This window comes from Lutjanus erythropterus, chromosome 19 (assembly GCF_056507025.1).
Source record: "Lutjanus erythropterus isolate fLutEry1 chromosome 19, fLutEry1.hap2, whole genome shotgun sequence".
NCBI classification, from domain to species: Eukaryota; Metazoa; Chordata; class Actinopteri; order Lutjaniformes; family Lutjanidae; genus Lutjanus; species Lutjanus erythropterus.
Genome location: NC_139335.1, coordinates 18,674,672 through 18,698,417, shown reverse-complemented (window position 1 = coordinate 18,698,417; position 23,746 = coordinate 18,674,672). Strand labels below are relative to the sequence as shown.

At 39.7% G+C, this 23,746-nt stretch overlaps 1 protein-coding gene across 5 annotated transcripts in view; it reads right to left on the bottom strand.

Moving 5' to 3' along the window:
* Positions 1 to 802: 802 nt before the first annotated feature.
* The window catches only part of LOC146309649 (thyroid hormone receptor alpha), a 123,773-nt gene continuing 100,829 nt past the window's right edge, over positions 803 to 23,746 (bottom strand). For 2 of the 5 annotated variants that reach the window (XM_084743622.1, XM_084743623.1), the window contains 7 exons: positions 17,352 to 17,413; positions 14,801 to 14,922; positions 10,427 to 10,574; positions 8,100 to 8,305; positions 5,109 to 5,255; positions 2,159 to 2,417; positions 803 to 1,360 (listed from right to left, as the gene is read on the bottom strand). In XM_084743622.1, the coding sequence (XP_084599748.1) occupies positions 1,110 to 1,360; positions 2,159 to 2,417; positions 5,109 to 5,255; positions 8,100 to 8,305; positions 10,427 to 10,574; positions 14,801 to 14,922; positions 17,352 to 17,413 (1,195 nt within the window). In that variant the 3' untranslated portion in view covers positions 803 to 1,109. Of the gene's footprint in view, positions 1,361 to 2,158; positions 2,418 to 5,108; positions 5,256 to 8,099; positions 8,306 to 10,426; positions 10,575 to 14,800; positions 14,923 to 17,351; positions 17,414 to 21,582; positions 21,977 to 23,746 lie in introns of those variants that run through there. The other 3 variants (XM_084743626.1, XM_084743627.1, XM_084743624.1) reach the window with 3 other exon arrangements.

Genomic DNA, 23,746 nt, shown 5'->3' with positions numbered 1-23,746 from the left:
ACTTTACCAAAATAATGACCACAAAGTAATTTTTTGGGAAAGTTTCCCATTATAATGACTTACAGGGTCTTTGCTCTCATCACATTGGCAGAAATGAGCTTCCACAGAAAGCACCATGATGTTCATAACATCTTATAAGTTTTCAAGCATTATAATCATACCTGTAGTATCTTATGACTGCAGTTGTAAGCCGGTATGTGTGTGTAAATAATAGATAAGGGCTTCATACAAAGTGTTCCCACAGTAATGTCTCCTAACACTAGCAGAGAGATACATGGGTAGCTGAGGACTGCATGGCTCCATGTTTTCTCAATAAACTACCACCACCCACACGATAAAAATGAGGAAATACATTTCACAAGCTATGAGGTAAGAGTGCAGGGGTGTGTTTTGTGCACGTACATAAAGTGTATATATGTGTGTGTGTGTGTGTGTGTCTCTGTGTGTACGTGAGACAGAGAGAGACAGAGAGGTCAGTATGTGAGGGAGGTAGGTCGACAAACACTCACGGGGCCTCGGCGGACTGAGGGGTGGGCTGCACCCGCAGACGGAGGACGCCATTGCAGTTATGGGAGTCGCATGGGTGTGTGGCAGGGGTGGGGGTTGTCTGAGGAGCTTATGGTCAGGTCCCAGAGATTCAAATAAAAACTGTTTTCTGAGGTGATAGATGAATTAGTGTGGGTTTGGATTAGTGTAGACGGAGTACAGCTGTTTGTCCATACAGGTGCATGAGGAGTAAGTTGCTGAGATTTGCATATAGATCTACTGTACGTTCATGGCAGTGTGTTTTGGAATTTGAATAACTGCGTATTCTGTGTTTGCGTGTGTACCTCTCAGAATGACAAATCCAGATTGTCAGTGTGTTTCTATCTGGTGATGATGATGTGTGTTTGCTGGTGGCAGGTGGAGGGTCTTGGGGGTGTTTTGACCAAAAAAAGGGACAAAAAAAAAGACAAAGTTTACAGGGTACGTTCCCACTAAAGAAAACAAAAATCCAGTTTTTCTTCTCCTCTTGTCCTTCCCCCACACTTCCTCTTTTGCCAAAGCCACCCCATTTATTTCCTTCAGTGTCCAGGGTTCTTTTAGGGGGACTCAGCGTTCTGTGTAAGTCACACTTCCTGGTCCTCGAAGACCTCCAGGAAGAGCGGGGGAAACAGTTCGTTGGGACACTCCACCTTCATATGGAGGAAGCGGCTGGCGTGGCAAGCTCCGATCATGCGCAGGTCCGTCACCTTCATCAGCAGCTTGGGCCAGAAGTGGGGAATGTTGTGCTTGCGGTAGTTGATGTAGTGCTCGAACGCCAGCAGGTAGGCCTCTTGGCACTGCTCGATCTTCTCCACACTTGTCAGCCCTGAACGGTCTGGGTTGATGACGAAGAGAAAAGGAAAATTACATTTGTTACGAGAGTAACTCTGCAAAATATTTACTTTTAGTCTGGTCTTGTGATGGAGATGACTTAACAGTTCAAGAGGGATATGAATCCACAGAACCGGAGATGTTGCAGGTCAATTTTTTTGGAGCCAGGATTGTATTTATAAATTATTAATCAGCCATTAAACAAGCTATCATTTTATAATTAGAATCTCAATGATTTTGTAAGAAATGGTTTTAACTGTGACAATAATCAACAGAACGTTCAAAAATGAGAAACTCTGGAAAGTTTTCTAAGTAGAATGAAATTTAATAAGTTGATGATGTTATTTTCTCAGAAGTTCCTCCACAGAAAACATGAAACAGGTGCTGACACAAGCTCAACATCACCAGGAAAATGATCCGGATGTGTAAAACTGACGGAGTTCTCCTTTGATGTAGCGAGATACGCCGCTCTGTTTCTTACAGAGGAAATGACACATTGTGTTGTTCATGTGAAAAGGTAAAAAGTGAATTCTTTGTACCAGTTAAGTGTTGTGATTCCGCGAGCAGAAAAGCCTTCACTCACTGTATTATTTATGTGTCAGTTATTAAATATTTTATTCTGTTTTTGCCAGTATCTTTCTATTCTAAGAGGAAAACTGTTCACTGTAAAGGAGCCAGATGAGAATGGAACAATATATTAAAACTAAAACTTTATTATTGAAATAAATAATACATAAAATCTTGAGATCTCACACCAGAAGTCTAGACATGCAGCATTATGATAACAGGACTTATTCCTCACCTGAGCTCATGAGCAGCACAGCCTGCATCAGAGCCACCTCTGAATCATCCAAGTTAAACTGAGCCAGGCTCTTGCCCAAATCAAAGATGGCGTCCGACACCACGCCCAACCCGCCGTTCTTCAGCTGCTCACGTTTCACGGCCATCTCGCCGCTTAGCGTTAGCGTCTCGCTGTCTGGATCGTAGCGCACAGCGGCGCGCAGCGACATGATCTCCATGCAGCAGCCTTTCAGCAAGATGATCTGGTCTTCACAAGGCAGCTGGGAAACACATGAGGTCATCAGGAAATGACATGAACACATAAAGAATTTTAATCTATGAGGCTGCCACTATCTTAAAACTGTTCTCATCCACTTTTTCTTTTTTTTTTTACATTTACAGCTTGTCTCCACTGTTGTACTTCAATTAAAAAAATTTAAATTATCACATTTGATGAACTGTAAACTGTCCTCTTATTTGCCTTTTGCCGTATAGTACAGTAAAGCTCATTATATGTCGCAATTCATGTCGTAGTACTATTTATAATTCAAAATAAAGCAAGTTGTCTAGTCAGCTGGTGGTTTCAAACCCACAATATTTTCTTACTGTGAGGAGACAAATATCCCCAAATATTATAATATATAATAATAATAATAATGATACATGTAATATATATTATATTATATAATAATGTAATATTTTTTATGGAGTGCTGACTTTTTCTACTATGTTTCTGTGTACTTTGCTTTGTGTTTAATTTTGCCTCAGTTTTAGCTTAACTTTGTCTTGCTTTGGTAATTGATAATGGATAAAACTATTTTTACATATTTTCACCAATGGACTGTTGTGCTATTTGGCGAAACATGCAAACATAGTTTTAAATAGCTATAAGCAAAAGACAAACCTGAAGAAAAAAATCAGCCTTTGAAATGTATGGTATGATGTGGTATTGAAGGCTCCCTTCAACCTATAGCATAATTATCTTGAAGTGCTTCCTTGCAGGGAAAGGGCTATCATTTTCTATTCACAACAGCTCCCCTGCTACACTTTATGTAACTCGGCAGCCCCTACAATATACATGATGACTGCACTTAGTAAGGTGGGACACAGGCGAGGCGGGGGCACACACACTCTCTCTCACACAGATCATTTCATACCAGTGAGTGGTGACTCATCACACTCTCCAGTGAGAGAGAAAGAGGGAGAGGTGGGAGGACGGGGTGAGGGGTTCATTATTTTCTGGTGTAATAATAGCTGACAGGCAGCATGACAGAGGCAGCGGAAAGAGGAAGTTCCCAATCAACACACCTCGTTAAGGTTAACAAGCGCACTAGTAGGTAAACGGGAGTCGAGCCTGGAATTAATGAGGAAGAAATGCTCACAAACTCACACTGTCAGTGATGTCGAAAAATGAAGTAAACCAGTGAATGTTTGCTACATGAATATAATAATGAATGACTGAATGAGGGAGGGTGTGGCTGTTGGACACACTGTGACTATGTTATGATAATGCATCAGCTGATGACAACCATCTACAGATGGGATTTAATTTAGAAAATGGAGATTGCTTCCTGTGGTACAGCGTGGCATTAACCGTACACTCTTAGAAACAAAGGCGCGAACTAGAACCATAAAGGGTTCTTTGGCTTGTCCCAATTGCAGAACCTTTAAAGGGTGCCAACAAGGATCCAACCCGAGGGTTCAACTGAGAACCCTTTTATAGGCAAATGGTTTTGTGAAAAACCTCAGCCGTACAACAACAAGAAGCCATGAAATGGGTTCTACAAAGAACTCTTTTATAGTCCAAGGAATTTTCTAGAACCCACCCAGGGGGTTCTACTGAGATTCATTTTACTGTGCAAAGAACCTTTGATGAAAGAGTTCTTCAATGATTCCCTCTCTCTCCTTCCATTTCAATGAAAAAGGTACATAACAGGTTGGTCTTACAAAGAAACATTCCTTCAAAAAGGGTTCTTCAAAAGTAAAGGGTTCTGGGTAGAACCTCAGTCCAAGAGTGTATCGCACCAGGGTTAAAGTAACAATTATTTTGGTAAGCTATGCACTATTCACCATTGAATATAATTATTCAATCTAAACCAGACACTTGTAAAATTCTGTTACAATCCACCATTCACTGAGCTCCACCCTCCTTCCTTAGCAACTGTTGTTACGCCTGTCAAGCTTTCCATCCTCCCGGCACATAGGCAGTTTACAGTGATAACTGTGACAGATTTACCATTCATAACTCAACAATCGGTTCTTTATTTCGGACAAAAAACAGCTTGTCATTTCTAGCTGCTGACTGTCGATTTTGCTCGCTGAAATGACCGTCAGTGGCAAAATGCCGTAATAGCCGACTCATTTTGAAATAATAACCCTGTAAAAGGGTCCTAAATACACACTTTAGGGCTTCATACATGATCATGCTACAAGACTGGGGTTAAAGCTACATGCTCCTGGTAAAAAATCAGCCTCCTAACCATGTAGAATAGATTAAAAAAAAGAAACAGTATTCTTCTCAGGTCACAGTGTACACAAGTATTTTTATTCTAACATAACCCTGTTTGGCTAGCCTGGCTTCATTTTTGGTTTCCAAAGGGCAATATCAAGGGCACAGACCAAAATACTGAGCCTCCTCAATGCAACACAGGACAGGTAGAAATCTGTCTGACTGGAAGGGGAGCATATCTACCAGAGAAAATTAAACATTAGTTTGCAGATTCGTCTGGTTCCAATGCTACTGTTTGGATGCTGAGCCTACATTCCTGGATGAGCAAGACAGAGGTTTGTGTGGGGCTCCTGGACAATAAATTACATATTTATGCACATTTGCTTTTAATTAACAGGACATTAAAAATTTAACCTGTAATTTAACCTATTAAATCATGCTGTCCTTGGCCTGGAAGTAATGCTAGAAGACATTACTGTACAATAGTTAGCAGATGAACAGTGTTTAATACTTTCCAACCTACCTCTGCAAACATGGGCAACTTCTTGGCAAAGTCAACGACGCGTGTGATGGCTGGGGTCATGATCTTGGTGAACTCGCTGAAGACTTCCAGGTCGACCTTATCTCCGTCAGAAGTGGGCACCATCGGACCCTGGCCGATATCATCCGACTGGGAACAAGAGAGAACACAGGTGACAAAACCATTCACTGCTAAAATGTCAGCAGGACATGCTGGTGGAGATGATCTCTGAGCTCAGACTTTCTTCATTTTTTACATGTTACAGTTTTTCCAGTGAGGTTGGACTGGAACACTGACTAAATAGAAGAACACCCTTGAATCTTAAAAGGTTTACAGTCTTGTAAAGAGCACAAAATATAGACTGTTTCCGTGTGGAGACTCACATGGAACCACTTTAAATACCACAGTTCTATAAAATACAGTACAGGTAGCAGTCAGGGGTCCAGAGTAAATTAGAGGTTAAAATTCTGTATTTAAGAGAGCATTCTTTATTAATCCCTTTAGGGAGAGATTAATTTTTTCACTGTGCCATTTTATACACAATGGCCTGAAATAGGACTTATAATTAAATCCAGGCCTTGATAATCTTGGAGTGTTTTTGTTTGTTTGTTTGTTTGTTTGTTTATTTCATTTTTGCAGACTGTATCAGATCCACCTGGGCGACTGGAAAGTTCTGTTTTGTAAAACATCTTTAGCTTAGACACATTTTTCTGTGAAAGGACCAAAATGCTACCTCATCACCTGGAATTTGCTGCAAATGTCGCCACATTCAAAGCTCCTGCAAGGAATTTTTAACTGGTTATGAGACTTTCTTTACTCGTCACTGATGCCTCCAATGTGACCTACATAAGTTAATGAGGCCATCAATGAGAAGATCATATTTGTGTTAATTAAAGATACAAATACATTTAAGTATGGAGAGATGAGTGAGGGGGTTTGTCATTGGTTGTCATAAGATCATTATAATGTGCATGAATATTTTCCTTGATCTAAACTACAGTGATATTTTTGGACTGTCATTGAGTGTTATTACACTGTCATCTGCTATTAAAGTAGTACCATTTGGACTTTTGATAAAGAATGACACTTGAATGAAAATAGCTACAAACATTCATAAAGACTTCTTCACAGTCATGGCAGGTGAGAGGATGTGGTTATGAAAGTCTTATGTCAGTCTTATGCACACCCCTTCAAATTAAGTGTTGCCAGAAGGAATCTAACTGACTGGGAACATGATGTGAACAGTGCACGGGTTTCCCTATCCTCTTTTGATTAAAATGAGAACATGAGAGCTATAACGGACAGGAAACAGCTTTAGGCAACACACTGACAGTCAGACTTTATTAATCACTAGAGGGAAGCTTGGAGATGTTAGGATGAAACTTAATGAAATATATTAAAAAACAACTGTAAAAAGCCATAAAATCATGCACTGACATTTAACAGTAACATGGTATTTACCAGATTATGGACGGGACTTAGACTCTGTTCTTTTCTCTTGGGCATCCGTCTCTTCTTTTTTAACCTTGGACTAGCTGCCCCTTCTCCCCAAGCAATTTTTCAGCAGGCCTTCAAAAACTGTATTTGACTGTAAACCTGTCCGTGTCTCTATGGGTCTATCCGGCGGTTGCCTGGTAACTGTCATCTGACCTTTGCCTTAAGGTCGGCGGCACCACGTGCATGTGGCAGTGATCACATGGGACGGCAGGCAGCAAGTCGCTGATGAAAAGGAGAGCTGTCAAAACAGCTTCTTTTGAAAATGAAACGACGTCGCTCGCTTTCATGTGCGAGTTTGATTTTTGAAGTGGAAACAACTTTCAACACACTGCTGGTCGAACATTGTGGAATAATGAGCCACATGAAAGACGGAATGAACTACTGTGTGAATCCTGCGAGTAATTAATGAAAGTCAGAATGACAGATTCAACAAGTGTGAACAAAGCTTACATGCCGCAATCCTAAAGAGAATCCTGATTTAGATGGGCATTAATGAAAATATGACATAACTAATAACTTGTCTTGGTTACGTTTTTTTGTGTTATGCTTTCACAGATTAAATAGAGGCCTTTTTTACAACAGCTCAGAAGCTAGTGAGGAGTTGAGCCTGCTGTGTAGTTTCCCATCCTAGTGATTTAATTTCTCGCATTTCATGTAGGAGAAGACGTTCTGGGGACTTTGAAAATATTCCATACAGGTTCTCTAAAGGTAGTGAATGTTCTGAACCTTTACAGAACATTGAGGATATTCCGTTACAACCTCTTTAGGAAATGGAAAAGTTCACTTTATAATAACCATCATTAGTCAAATTATTAGTTAATAGTATTTAACTGTTCACAAACAATGTTAAGTATTTGTTAATGATTACGAAATGATTTGTAAACTTTTAAGAAATCATTACAGACAGAGATGGACCAGATATTTGCAATACTTAATAGTTACTAATTAGTTTGTAATCCATCTACAAACATTATAGTTGCAACTGATGATTACTGGTGATACGTTTTATTACATGGATAAACTTAGACAAGTGATGTATCTAGTTCAACCCAAAGCATGAATTAGTAGTAGTTTTTATGCCTTTATTTTTAAAGTGTCGCTTGATGTTGCATATTTATTATTGCTAACTTGACTGCCCTTCACAACAGCAACGTAGTTTGAAGCATAGGGCCGCTGATCAAGCGGCTGTATTTGACAAGTTGGGAGTGACGACGTGTTGATCATAAACAATATCTGGATGGTTATCATAAAGTTGCAACTGGTGTTTATAATACTTTGTAAATACTTAATAAATACCGTCTAGTGTATCGTCTGCTATCTCTAAATAACAGATTGTTATGAATGTAGCTCTTATCCTAGATTCTGTGACACAGACTTTGCTGCAATTGTTTAATCTGACCCAAACTTGCCGTTGTTTTTTAAGTGTTAATGATTTGTTTGTAAAATATTTCTACTACTACACAACAGCACTTTGTAAGCTCAAAACTAAAAGCTTACCAGGAACTTGCGCTTTTGTTTCCAGCTGGAGCCCTGGGCGTTGGTGTGCCGGTGGGCCTCGGTTACCATCCTGATCAGCTCCCACTCTTCGGTGTTTGGCTCCGGCCTTGTCTGCAGCGTCCGCACCATCTCCTCCCTCTTCCTTCTCTGTCGATTCTCCTCGATCAGACGCCGCTTGGCCACCCGCTTCGACTCGTCCAACACCACTGAAAGATAAGATGGGGGAGGAAAGCAGTCGTGTGAGTTAATGCAGCGAGGCTTCGGTGGAGGATGGCATTTCTTTAGCGCCACTGTAAAATTCTTTCTTTTTTTTATGGCAATCAACCCAACAGTTGTTGAGAAATTTCAGTCTGGACCAAAGCGGTGGTCCAAGTGACACGCACAGAGCTACGCTGCTAGAATGGCTAAAAATTGAAATGAAATAGCTGTGAAATTAGCCATTTGTGACAGGGAGCTGTGAGTGGGTATTATCTGTCTGACGACCTCTGTTAGGTTGTCATGTTTTCAGCAACGACTGTCAACCATTGGTTTTGTTGTACATTTTAGGCGTCGTAAAGGACCTTAAGTGCCATGGATAATAGTTATTTACACAGTGTGACTGGATGACTCATGCAGTGAGTGCTTTTAATCAAAGAGCTCTGCTATCTGAATACTTGATTGCTCTCACTCTGCTTTGAGCTCATTCAATGTCACTAAAGAATGAATCTCACATCTTCTGCAGGAACACGGACTACACATGTGACTTTGACTGCGTCCACAGAGGAACAGACAGAAATGTTACTGAATGTTCAGTGTGATCAGAACTGAAGCTGGATGACATTCAAAACATCCGGCGACATATTGACAGAAAGTCCGAATGAAATGTCAGATCTAACACCGAATGCTAAAACCTTATAAAAAGGACTCTTTGTGCTTTGTGAGGAGCTCCTACTTGTGTTGCTGGAGCTGTGCCAGCAAAATAAATTTAACAAACTCAAGGCCACTGTCTTTGTGTCGCTCAATACAAAATGTTTTATAAAGGACAGAGCACAGAGTAGACACGATTCTGTATGGTGCTCAGCAACAGTACGCTCTTTCTTCCTGAGGTTCTACTAAGAACCATTTGCTTAAATTGATTCTGAGGAACCCAGAAAGGGTTCCATTAGGAACTATTTTCACCTTTCATTTCAAGAAAGAGGGATTGTTGAAACAAAAAAAACAACCCTAGGAACCAAAAAGGTAGGTTCTCTAACTTGTCTCCTAGTTAAAGAACCCTTTCTAGTTGGTTCTAGTTAGCATCTTTATTTCCGAGAGCTTCACCCACATCACAAATTTCTTACATAAGCATGTCTAGTTTGTTGTCTTACATGTGTCGCTACTTGCAGAAGCTTTTACAGCCAACTGAGGACGCAAAACTGTGTGTTTGTGTGCATGCTGTGTTTTCTTTCTCTGTTTATTAATTAGCATCCACCCCTGCGACAAATTACAGCAGAGATTCAAAGGACCACTGCAGTGAATGAAATTTAAGCCAAATAATTTAAGTGCAGTGTGCTGAAAGTCAAGTCCAGATGTTCTGAATTCATGTTTTCATCGAAACATCCAGAGGAACGGAAACCATTACCTTTATCCATAGGAGCAGCTGTACAGCTAAATTACTATCAGCCCAAACATGAAATTAGATGATGTTGTTGAGTATGTGTGTTTTTATTCTCTTGTGAATAGACATAATAGGTTGCACTGTATACATTTCATCCAGTTAGCTTTGGTTTCACATTGCAATTATGCGAGTGCATTAGAGAACTGTACGACACCTATGTGCTCTCATCATCATCTACATGAGCTGTGTCTCCTTATACTGATGCTGGTGTTTTATTAATTCAATTCCTCTCTCTAACAACCTCTTGTGTTGGAACTTTTGGGAATGTTTTGAACTGACTCGCCAGACAAAATGTCAATTAAACATTTGCTGCCATCCTAATCCCCATGTGCTCATTTTATTTATTGCTTTGTTTTTCCTTTTTCTGGTTCTGATGATAACCTGCCTGAACTTCCTGTAATCGGTCCCAAAGTCAAAAACATCCCCTGGGATATTTCGGCCTCAGTTTTGAACAGTGCAAGGACATGAAAAGGTGGTGTCCATCTTTATTTACAGTCAGTGGTCTGGACTAAAGTGAAGGACAGACTTACCATCCATGGAGGCACGTACCTAGCATGGCTAAAAATGTTCCTCTCTTGCTCTGTGCTTCTAATATGTTTTAAACAGTTGTATAGTGACAGTAGCAGCGTTAACCTCATGGATGTCTTTGTAAACACTAACAGTGATAAGAAAACATGAGTTTATAACTCACAGTCCATGGCCATGCCCACAGAAATGCACTTCTTAAAGCGGCACAGCTGGCACTGGTTGCGGGTGATCTTGTCGATGATGCAGCAGCCTTCATATTTACAGGAGTACGCTGGATGGAGGTTCTTCTGGATGGTCCTGCGGAAGAAGCCCTGAAGTCAAGAAAGAAAGCACCAAGAGGAGAAAAAACAAAGAGAGGGACAGTTAAATAAATACAGGAAAGCTTGCAAAAAAGAACACAGACAGAGAGGGCATTCAGTGATTGAGGGAAAATACGCAACAACCATAACCTCAAAATTAAATCCACCAATTAAATTTTCTTGTGTGTTGATTAGCATAAAACAAGTGCATTAAATGGGTCATATCACATGGCAGGCTGATGATTGCATGAGAGGATCCTGCTTGCCAAGAATGGTTAAATAATCAAGTGATGGCTGACTGAATGTCTCTCAGTAAACTCTTTTGTGCAGCTGGGGGGCAGTTGGATTAGAATCACACTCTGGAAGTGGTTTACAAGACTGTATTATTATGCTATTCTGTAAAATCCCTCTGAATACATCTCAAAACATTTAACTAACCGGTCACTCCCCAATCCATCCTCTTTTACAGCCATAAAAACAAAAAACAGCCGCACCCTTAATAATATAATACCAATACTATAAGACTCTCGTGGCTGCATCTCCCCGAGGGAAACCGAGGGAGTTAATTTCTGCTTTTCAGCACCACAGTGGGATTTCATTGAACATCACTGCTCGTGCGAGTACAGCAGGATGGTACAAGAATAGCTGAAGCCATTTTTAGAGCCCGTGGAAAGGCTGCTCCACGGGACGCCAATCATTGAATAATAAACCTCTGCTCAGCGGATAAACACACCCACGCCTGCCATCAAGAGGCCTCCTGCAAAGTCATTACTGTACAGTGGAGCATGAATTCATTTTTTTAAAAAGGAAAATAATGTCTTCTTTTGCTTTAGGCTTTATTTCCCGAATGATAATAAGCAATACAGACAATTGAGCAAAAGCTTAGTATCAAACTTCAGTCCCTTCTTTGGTATTTTTTTACATTCACTGCCAACAAGATTTCAATGCATTCCACTGATTGTTAGAGAGATAAATATGTTTTCCCAACTTCTACGCAGCTTTTTGCTTCAGTTCATATCTCTAGAGTATTGCATCAAAATCAGCTCTCAGAGACTTGAAATCTGTTGAGACAGAAGGTTATGTGCCCAACTATTTCTTGGCTAATTTCCTGGAGTCTCTACTACGTGCCTGGCAGCTGCTCAGATCTGACTCTTTGTGCTAAGCTAGGCTAACTGGCTGCTGGCTCCAGTCTTATATTCAATAGATGGTTTTGAGAGTGGAGTCCATGATCTCATCTAATTTCCTGCCAAAAGTAAATAAGCGTATTTCCCAAAAACTATTAGTCTAACAGCATAACAGTTGGCTATGAAAATGAATAATAGCTGTCCACAAATAAATACCAGACAATAACATTTACACAGTTGTATTTTCAATCCAACAAACATATGTATGCAAGGGCACCAAATGAGTATTAAAGGAGCCATAGACAGTATATTAAATAGGTTGAAATCCTATTTAATATGCAGTTTATGGTTGAAGTGTATTGTTTCCCCCCACTCCCTCGTTCTGAGAATCAAGGAAGCTAAGGCAGGCTGCAGGAACACTGCAGGAGAGCAATGCTCAAGCAACATTGTACTTTGACAATAACTTGTGAGGACAAGTCCTGCACCGTAAGTTGTTCGGCTGTTCATAACTGTCAGTTGTCTGTCATTGTAAAGTTAAGCCTCTTATCCTGAAAACAAAAGCCTACTGCCCTGAAAATACAAAGTCTGACTGCCTGTGTTACTGTCTGCAAGACTCCATTAACATATTGCTCAATTTAACCATTCTAAACATCTTTTCCTTCTTGTTAATTATTTCTTATGACTCGTAAACACACACTTGGTATTTTTCAAAATTCAAAGCATATATCTGTTTATCTGTGGCCCAAACACATGTCCAGCAGAAACCAGGCTGGGACCTCAGTGCAACAGAAATTCCATTCTAGTGAATACAAAAGGCTGTTGTAGGAGCCTTTAATTGGTTAATTCAACCAGGAAAATTAAGTTAGCCACAACAATACATGAAGCTCAGCAAAAGCTCTGTCAGGAAGACCACTTTTCATTAGCTTGTCTTCTGCTTCAACTCAGTCAGTTGACTACAAGTGTTCACATAATACTTTTGTCATGGTCCCTTAATGTAACCATTCTCCCTTAAGATAACTTCAAAACCATTTTGATGCCACATTGACTTGAAATAGGGTGAACGGTGCCCCTGTGATTCCCATTCTGCACCCTGTAAGCACTGTCTCACACAGTGTAACTGTGGTGGGCGGATTGCAACAAGCGTGTAACACGTTACAGCACAAAGTCACACACCACCAACTATGTCACTGATCATATTTTATGGAGATGATGTTTCTGGTTTTCCTTCTGGCTGCTCTCCCTCAACTCGATGTGATTTCTCCTGATGCACGGTAAATTAAATTGTTGCTGAGCAGGCTGTTTTTTAGCTAGTTAGCAGTTAGCTGTAATGTTCAGACTGGGTGCTCAGAATACCAGGGAAGTGTTGTTGTTTACATCATTAGCATGGGAGCTTTGGAGGAGCAGGGTCTCTGGCTTTTAGTCGTTAGTGAGAGTTTCGCAAAATAAAAGGCTGCAAGACAGAGACTGTCTTCTTGCTGTTGAACTAGTTACATCAGCTGGCTTGCTATGTCTTGTGTTTTTGCACTTGCTTGATGTTTGGCTGTGTAAGCAGCAAAGTTGTAGACTGATCATAATTATTGTAATCATATCAAATGCATGAGTACTCTCCAAAATCTCTCCATCCTATTTACTGAAAAAATTCTCATTTCTGCCTGTCAATGCCACTGCTAACATGCATCACTGCTGCCTGTTCTTTCAGCCCCACCTCCGCCCCGGTGCTCCACCTGCAGGCTCTGATGGAGGTTTTAGATCATCAGTCCTCAAAATCCTGCTGTAAATAAATGTCTTCAAAACATGAGTTGTTTGACAGAAATATTGTTGCTGTCAGAATTTTAAATAGCTCATTTTTGGCCTGCTGTCAGCTGTCAATTCAGAAACTGATTGACCACATTCAGTCAGAGCCTTCAGCTCTATGTTCACTCCTATGATCTTCACAGGAAAACTTGCTTTAGATCACATCCAACCTGCTTTTCAGTCTGAAGTTAGTCAGCAGTGCATAGTCCTAACATATTCATATAATGCTTCATGGGATTAACAACGACTTTTCACGTTTCTCCTCAGCTTTGACTACACTGTGCAAAAACAACAGACTTGGAGTTTAAAAATCTCAGAGGATCATATATTGTGTCAGAGGTGCATCTAAGAGGCAGAATCAACTGATGTGTTTGTTGAATCTGAAGATTTGTTCTGTGAACGAATGACTAAAAACTGCTTCAGACAATTCTGCCAGTGTTGATTAGCCTAAAGGCTCAAAGGATGGTACTGTGACAGAGAAATAAATCGAAACGTCAAAGATGTAATTCCAAATAACTTCTCATGCCAGCGCTAATTTTGAGCTGGAGACACTTTTTTCCAAATGACTGATTGTCTTTTTAGGATCAAGGGCAAAATCCACCATGTTTTGTGCATGTAGACAAAGCCACTGTCTCCAGTTGACTTTTTAATGTGTCCAGTCTCTTGTTTTAAAACGAGAACTCTGTAAAAGGCTCTGAAATATGTACTTTATAGCTTCATACATGATATCATGCTAACAGACTGAGGCTAAAGCTACATGACCCAGGCAAAAAGTTGGTATGTTTTATGCTTAATGTTGCAAGAGAACAAGTTTTTATGAGGATTGGCAGATGTGCTTGGTAAACACAATGCTATCTTGGAGTTGCCAGAGTGACTTCCAGAGCAAAGGGGCAGGTCTTTGAAAAGGGTCAACTGAAAACAAAAGCTGGGCGATTATCCTCAGTTTCTTTTGAGCAAAGCCTTTAGAGACCACTGTAGGTAATAAGTCAGTAAGCTTGACATGCTAACATTTGCAGGAGATGTGTTAGATGAGATAACCGCACTGTTTTGTCCAATTGTCACAGTTTTGCTCTTGCATTTGGAAAGGCTAAAAAAAGTAACCGTAATCCAAACTCTTTGTGTGGATTATCTCTCTCACTACAGCCCCATGCACACTCCTTCAACATGTGGTGAACAGCAGAGCCTGGCAGGCCTGCTGAGCCTACTACTGTTGCTTAGCTACCACTGTTCGGGTGAAAGGTTTAGCGAACAGTCAGTTCCACCCTCATCTGTTCTGCTCTTGTGTGTCAAAGATCGTTTAGTAATTTAGGGAGACTGTACCTTGCAACCCTCGCAGGTGATGCAGCGGTAGTGGTAGCCAGTCGCCTTGTCCCCACACACCACGCACGGCTCATCCTTCTCCAGGTAGCTGGGGATGTACCCTGGAACAGAGACACTAAGAGCTATAGGAGAGGAGGAGGAGAAGGTTGAAGAGGAAGACAGGATGGAATGAGAGAGGGGTGAAGAATGAGAACAAGGGAGAGAAGGGAGGTGAGGTGAAGTGAGGTGAGGACGAGGAGGAGGAGGTATGGGGACGAGCGTGAGGGATGAGGGAGGAGCCAGGGAGGAGAAAAAGAAGAAGAGGAAGAGAAGATGAGGGGATGGAGGAGTGGAGGAGGAGAGGGAGGAGGGGGCTGAGTGTTATCACAGGGGCCTCAATGAAGCTCCTGTGCACAGGGCCCCAAGCGACTGTGATACAGGATGGAGCATATGCAAGACTGGCAGTCTTTTCTGCACACACAGAGTCGATATCATGCAGGCTCATGAGGTTCACAGTCACATTCCCAGAATTCATGAAATATGCTTCTGATCTTGACTTTTCATTTGAGTATTTATTCTTCTTGAGGGTGAAATACTCCTTGTAGCCTCCTGATCCCTCTAAATCACATAAAATATGTATGAAATCTTCTTCTCTTTAGAACTCTTTAACATCTACGCTGTCATGTTTGGGCACAAAGACTGACAGTCATCTGGACATGCTCAGACAGGACCTCCTCCAACAGAACGCCCACCGTAGAGTTTCTGAAGAGCACAGGCATGCATTTATACAAACAGGCTCGGTTGCACCACAAAGATTAATTTAATCTGAGATTAATTTTCTTTTTTTAATTTAAAAGTTATTTAAGTTTAAAATGAATAAATCCAAATTTAAAATTAAGTGGACCTCTGTCGCACAATTAGAAGCTAATCTTAGTTTAGTAAATTCAAGTTTAGTAATGCAAACCAAAATTAAAGTTAAACAGTTAAATCAATATGGAGATACTTTTCTTACCCAAATGAAAATAAATGAATAAAGTCAAGCACGGTCAGGACATTGTAAGTATAAAAAAAGAGAGAAACCATTTACTTTCCATTTACTGCTCTGTGTTTGTTTTGTTACACTGTTTGTTAGCTGGTTTAATTGTTAGTTAGCCAAGTTAAACATCCTCAAGTGTAAGTTTAAATTAATACTGGATCACACCTTAAATTGGAGTTTAAAGTTTTGGTGCAACAGAATTAAAAATAATCTAGGCTTAGAGTAAAAGCTAAACTGTGGTTTAAATGTAATCTTTCTTTATTATAAGTTAGTTTAAAAGTTTTATACATATACAGAGTTTAAAGTTTAACCATGATTTAATCAGGGTTAAAAATAAACATTCACTAATGCAACCCAGTCTTAGAGCCACTGCTTGAAACACCTCAACATCCTTTCCACCTCTACACACACCCTGACACACCCCGGTCCCAACCACCATGTGACAGTAGCTCATAAACACACACATGCTTAGAGGTTTCTGGAAAGCAAAAGTGCTAAGACCCGCTGAGGCCACAGAGACAGTAGATCCATAGTGTTGACATCTTAAAGACATCCTGTCTGAAAAACATCCTTCATTTTTACTTTAAAAAACTTCACTTTTACTCCTACACACAAACATAGTGATGCAAGACTTTTACACAGTTTCTTTTAAAACCACTTCTAAGTTCTAAGGTCTATACATATATATATATATGTATATATATCACATTACCCTTGATTTAAATGACTGAATACAGGTTGTGGGTAGTTTATGTGTTAATTGCTGCTCAAGATTTTTAGGATTTCAAAGAAGTAATAAATCTTTTCTTCGAGAAAGGGGTACATTGTTTGACAAATGTCTTATTCTTCACTTATAAGAACTTTTTTATTCTTGCATTTACTCGTACATAGATTAAAATAGCATTCTTAAGCAAAACTCTCAAAATTATAGGATTTATGGGGCCTCATTTTAGAAAAGGAGACAAAACACTTTCTTTCCTAATTTACAAAATCAAGCAGTAACAGCACAGCTTTTGGCTTCAAAGTCTTTTCATTTAATAAGGGGATTTTTTTTAAAAAATATTTGATTAAGCATGCAGGATTTGATACACTTACTGATAATGAATGGTGGGTAACAATAGTGATGTTTAAAGTTTAAAACTGTAAATCACATTTAGTTTGGTCCCATCTGTCTGTTCTGTTCTGTTGTTTTGTACCTTAGAAAACCGTCTGCAGCTCTACTCAAACAAATCTCTTAAGCTTAAGCTTCAGTCACCTAGGTGAGCTAATTTGTGTTCAACAAAGGCTCTGACGGAAAATAATATAAATATAAAATGATGAGGAGGAGATTACCAAAGTAATGACACCTAGGACACCATTCATAGCCCAGGGCAGCCAGCTGTGGAGTGACGGGCTCCACCGAACATTGACCAAATCACCAAGCACATCAAAAGACTGAGCGTCTTAAAAGAAACCTGTTTTGAACAGGTGAGTTCTCCTGCTTGTTTGGAGGCGACAACAAAACAAAGAGAGGAAGCTCAGATGATAAGTCCTTACCAGACATACTCTTTCCCGAACACTGGCTGTTCTTACTCTTTCTTTTCGGCACATCTGGCCACCTGGGGGGGAGAAAGAGAGGGAGAGAACAATGTTATAATGTGAAAAGAAGATAACACAAACTTATTTTTCATGATCCATGAATTCATCATTGTTGGTTGGTTGGTTACTTCTTAATATATAAAACTGACATGCTGAAAAGCTTGTCAGTGCTGTCAAAGGTGCATCTGACCAACAGATGCGAAAGAACAAAAGGCACAAAACGGACAAAAAACAGCAAATCCTCACATAGGAGCCTAAAGAAACCTTCGAACCTTTGGCTTGATGATTAAAACAAATGACTTAAAACAATTAGTTTAATCATAGTGCAAAGAACTGAAAAGTTCAGACCGAAACTAGTGAATCTTTGGTGTTTTTGCTTGATAAATCACTCGCTGATTAATAAATTATCAAGATTTTAGAGCTCATCACAAATTACAATTACTGAGCAACTCACTTACACTTAAAGCTGCATCAGTGGATTTTTTTATGCCACTTGGGGGCAGCAGAATAAGCTCAATATAATTAGATATAGAATAAGATATAGAACAAATATCTGTTCTTTAGGTGCTAAATTCTCTGTTATGTTCATCAGCAAGCAGCTAACTTTGTCTTAGTCTGGCTGCAGTGGTTGGGTTTATCAAAGCTTTTTATTGCTAAAAACAGCTACCAGCTTGAAGTAACGTTAATGAGAGTGAAATGTCCAGCCTGAAAAAAAACCCCAAAAAAACCAAGACAAACACAGACGAGCCTAGCATGCAGCATCCTGAAGTACAGTAAAACATGAAAGGAGAAAGTTGACTGATGTTCCAGAAGGGGAGGGACTTCGGAAAGGTCACATTACAACCATTCTCCATATAATAATGCTAATCAGTGCATCTTTAAACTATTTTTTCCTGTTGTAAAGCTGAGAGAGTTTGAACCATTAATAGATAGTATGTGATGGACCAAAGCTCAACTGCAGCCAACTTGTCTACACTAATAACCAACAAAAAAAGAGTGAATCTCCTCTTCTGAAAATGAACTGCCTTGTGCTGGATGGTTTGTGGACTTGCTGGTGGCAGGTAAACATGTTAAAGCTTGCTTGGCTGAACATTAATTGCCCCTGAACAGCTCGACCAGCGGGGTGTCTGAGTCAATTTTCTCTTTCCATGAGATCTCTCCTTTCCCTGTTCCCGTCTTCCTGAATTCATTTCTGCGTTTTCACTTTCAATCCTTTACCCTTTTTGAAAATAAATAGATATAATTTACTACACAGACAAGCACACATTGTGATTTCAGTGCCTGAAATGAATGAATGAATGAATGAATAATACCTACACCAATGACTCACATGGACAAACACCTGTACGTATGGAGACGACACACCCACACTCCAGGATAATTCCTTCACTCATCTCTTCTCCACCTCATATCACTTTCTATAATTCTCTATCCTTCCCCTTGTCTCACTCTCATGAGATGGTTTCTGCATTTGCTCCTGGCAGCAGATTTGGATTACCATCCTCTCTCCCTCCCTTCTCTCTGTCTGTCAAACCCCTCCCGTTCCCATTTCCCCTCTCCCCTCAATAAAATCTCTCGGTGTCCCTCCCACTTTGGCTTCTCTTTGGCATTTCTCTCTATCTGCTCCATCAACTTTCCCTCTTTCCTCCCAGTAATTTCTGTTTCCCTCTGTCCTCCACCCCATCTCTCTCTCCTCTCCTCTCCTCTCTAAACTTCCATCAGCAGTATTAGGTAACACCCCTTTCCCTTGCCGCCCCCCCCCTCCCCCCTTTCCTCTCTTTGGCTGTCAAATCCACTTTCCTCTTCCAACCCAAAAAAAAAAAAAAAGAAAATTCCTCTGACGTTTCTTTCTCAGTTCTTGCTGCTCTTCACGGCTGAGCAAACTTATTAATTTTATTGCTGTGCACATGGCCAGGCAGTAACACGGTGGGAAACTGTCGGCTCTGGTTGCTGATCACTGTGAGGTTAGCTACCATAACACAAAAACCCACATTATTATTTCTGCATCGGCTAAAAACAAACTAAATCTTCAACACACATAATTTCATGGAACTTGTCACAGTGTCAGGTCTATATCCGCCGCGTTTCCACAACATGAAGAAATTTTAGGCCTATAGGACGTGGTGGGGATGTAAAAATTCACACATCAATAAATACAATAAAGTGTACTCTGTGCAATTTAAAGCTGCAAAAATTAATTAATAATAATCATGTTGGCAAGTAGGGGGCAGCAGAACAAACTTAAAATAATTACATATTTATGGTGAACATGTTGGCAAATGGTTGCCTATTTACACATGAAAAAGACTCAAAGAAACATAAGTATCCCAGTGGAATTTTATTTTTGTCCACCTAATACTTTTAAGCCCGGTATTTACTGTCAGTTTTTTTTTTGTTATGTTTTGGTCTTCGTCAACTTCTCATGGAAATATCTGACTCATCAGCTGCTAAACGCTCCAATGTTTCCACCAGCTAGTAGGTAACTTTGTGCGCTAGTCGTGTACAGAAGTGAAAATGAATGAATGAAAAGAGGCTAAAGCTGTAGAGTTGATGAGCGCTGCAGTTTGATGGAAACTGACCGTTCACTAAACCTTGTCTCCTGATTTCTGCTTCGCTTGTCTCTGTTCTTGCACAGCACGTGCAGTTTACAATAACAAATGCACCGGTAAATCCATTCCCTACATTTTCACTCTTGTAGTTTTAGTTTTGAGGAGGTCAAAAAAGACACCACCATTCAAACTCTACACCTTTCACAGGTAAGTTTAGATTAGTCGGCTTTAGAGCCACTGTGTACTCATGCCAGCATCAAAATAAGACATTGTGACAGTCAGCAATGCATCCTGCTACAGAGTTTTTTCAGAAATGACAATTTTTCTGAAGACTTAAAAAAAAACAGCAACTGATTCTTTGAATTGAAGATATTCAACAAAATCACTGCCACCAAAAAATGACTGAACATGTTAAACACTGAACTATCATCAGTATGAAGATTCTGTAACGACAAAGAGGAGGACCAGGTGCATTTGTTTTTCAACTAATAAATTCAATTATTCTATTAGATAAAATATTTATATTTTGATGCTTCATTAAAAACTCATCTGAACCTCTGTTTTAAAAAAGCATTAGGAAGTAGAGCAACATAATATGACATCGAAAAAGATTTCCTCTTGTGAAGAATGGGACGACAAATGACTCCCTAAATTTCCCACATCCTTCTTGTCATACGTATCTGTCAGTTCCTAATTGTATTAGTAGTGTAAATATAATTATTTGAATTACTGAATTGATCCTTTCAACTTGATTAATGTTCACTATTTATGTTTTCTCTATTTTTTATCTAATCATCCTAATATTTTTTATTTACTTTCTGCTATACTGTAATGTTTTTATTGTTGTGAGTACTATGTTTTTATTTGCCTGTATTAATTAAATAAGCTTAAAAAAAAGTTTTGATTGGTGCCATAATTACATGAAAAACTGACAAACAGTGACTTTAACTGCACCACCCCGGTGCTACAGTGGTAACAGATGATACGGATGTAAAGACAGACACAGAAGCCAGTCTATAGCTCCGTTTTAAATGCATCAGGTAAGAGATCATGAGCTGGAAGGGTGTGAGCTTTGAGAAAAAGCTTGATTGTTAAGTTAGCATGGTTTATAGAATCACTAACATGCACTGACAACTGATATCACGGCCCCCACAATGAAACTACAGACACCACTTGTCAACTGATAAAACACCGCTCATTTTCAGAAATCTCGCCAAATGTACACATTGTACTATTTTGTGGGAGTTTCCCCACTAATCACTTTAGCAAAAAGCAAGATAACGGCAAATTAGTTCATGAGAAGTACAACAAGAATCATGTGAGTAAGTAGATTATTTGTTTTATATGAGAAGTTCTATTAGATGAAAGTATTTTAATGCGATAATCATGTGGAAATCCAATTTGTGGACCATATTTATGACCTCAAGACTAATTAATTTGTCTAAAAACAGCAAGGGCAATAATACAAACAGACTAAGAGACAGAAGCGACCCTTCTTAACTGCACCCAGCACACATTTCTCACTTTATCTGCTGTAAACATGCACACACTACGGGACGTGGAGGTCAGCGGCGGTACACACCCACATTTACCACACATAAACAAAAACAAATACTGTATATTCACACAAACACACCAACCTGTTGATGCAGTACGGCTGTAATATATGCATGTTGCTCTCTTTGCAGGAATATCAGAGGAAGAGAATGTAACCCAGCAGCTCTTTCTGCTGTTTCAGCCTCCCAGTTGTCAGTACACGTGTCCCATTCAGCCTTGTGTACATAAAACTGCTGTTTCTGTTGAGTATATACGTCTGACTGTGGCTAGCAGCAGCTTTCGTTGATCTGCAAACCTCTACCAGGAGGTCCTGAATATCCTCCGCCACCGAACTCACAGTGACCTGAGAGCTCAAGCCGATCCCAGTGAAGTACAGTAGAGTCGAGCAGAGCCTCGCTGCTGCTATCAGCTGAGTTATCTGAGGCAATAGTAGCTCTCTGCCTCAGACTTGCTGCTGGGAGGAATGGCTACTCTGTTTATTTCCCTCTCCTCCCTCCCTCCCTCCCTCCCTTCTAGTTGTTCTAGTCCAGCCTCCCCCAACACCTCGCTGTCTCCCTCCCTGTCTGTCTGTCTGTGTGTGCATGTGTGGTTCCTCCCTGGGTGACATGCTCTCTGTCATCACAATAAACCACGTCATGCTCCGGTTTACCTTGTGCAACCCTCCTTGCTCTTTATCACTCCCTGTCCTTGCTTTTCTCTGTTTATTTTATCTTTCTCCTCCCGACTTGCTCTGTTCTACTCTTTCTTAACTCCTCTGTCTCCACCTCTCCATCTCTGTCACCTGTCATGTTATTTTTACATTTTAACTCCTGTCACTTTCACCTTTCATGCCCTCTTTGTTTCTATTTTGCTCTTTTCATTCCATCCCCCAGGAGACAACAAAAAAAAACCTGTTTCCTCTCTACATCCAAACTCACTTAAGCTTTAATGCTAACTTGATTACATAACGGCATGATGATGCAGTCTCCCCAGTTTGGCTGAGTGAAGTCTTATGAGGACAAATAGACGCTAGATATCAAATCAATTGAATTAGACTGCTCTATGATCACTTTTAGCTCCAAGTGTGATCATAACCAGTTGTAGTCAAGTCCACAGTGACAGCTGGATAAAACACTACCTTGAGGAGTGTATCTGAATGATCACTAGCCGAGGTCATCTCAGGCATGATAGCTCCACAGCATGTTAAGCACCTCAAATAAAAGCATTCTAATAATATCCAGGGACATGACTGGAGCAAACAAAAAGTCTGGTTACAAGTAAAGACTAGGTAGAAACATTTTGCATAATGTACATTGCTGCAACTAATGATTATTTTCATTATCAGTTAATCTATCAATCACTAAAATGTCAAAGAAAATGCAAAAAATGCTCATAACAATTTCCCAGAATCCAAAATGCCATCTTTACTGTAAAAACTTACTACAAAGGATTTTTGAGTCTGACCTCAACTCAAATTTCAAAGTTTTGAAAAAGTTTGACAAATTACTAATCTTTTGTTGAGATAATTAACTTTTCTTCTTTAGATACGCTTGAATCTTGTTTTGAATGAGTTTTAAAAAGCCCCAAAATTGAACCAAACAAACACATTTTCTTGAATTGCAGACCAGGGCATCTATGTTTTGTCACACATTTGTCCTTAATCAAAAAAACTGCAGTTCATATAATCTGGATATTGCACTTGGCCATATTGCAGATTCAGTAATATTTTGATTAATTGTGCAACCTGAAATAAAATAGAGACTCTGAGGAAAAAGAGCGGTTAATGTGAATATTGTTGAACAGATAGAATGTGTGTTATGGAAATATACATTAACCTGAATTCTTCAACACAACAGAAAAACATGGTGGAAGGTTTTAACAACACTAAGATGTTTTGCTAGTATAACTTTTATCATGTTCACTACCTTGGTTTAGCATTTTAGCATGTTAACATGCTAATTAGCATGTTAGCATTAGCATTGCCAATAGGCACTTAACACAAACTTAGTCATTAGTTTTGCAGGTACGTGGTCATAAACCAAAGTACTGAACAAACTCTGACCTGATGATGACCTTGATCAAAAAATGGGTTGAAATAGTTACAATTTATTCTAAGGGGAACAAAATTTCATGACAGTCCATCAAACATTTACTGTTTATATGCAGTATTATAGTATGTATACTGATGACTCAAAACCACAAATGTCAGCCTCATGGCAGCACTACTTCATGAAAACCCATCCAATAGTTGAGATATTTCAGTCCGGA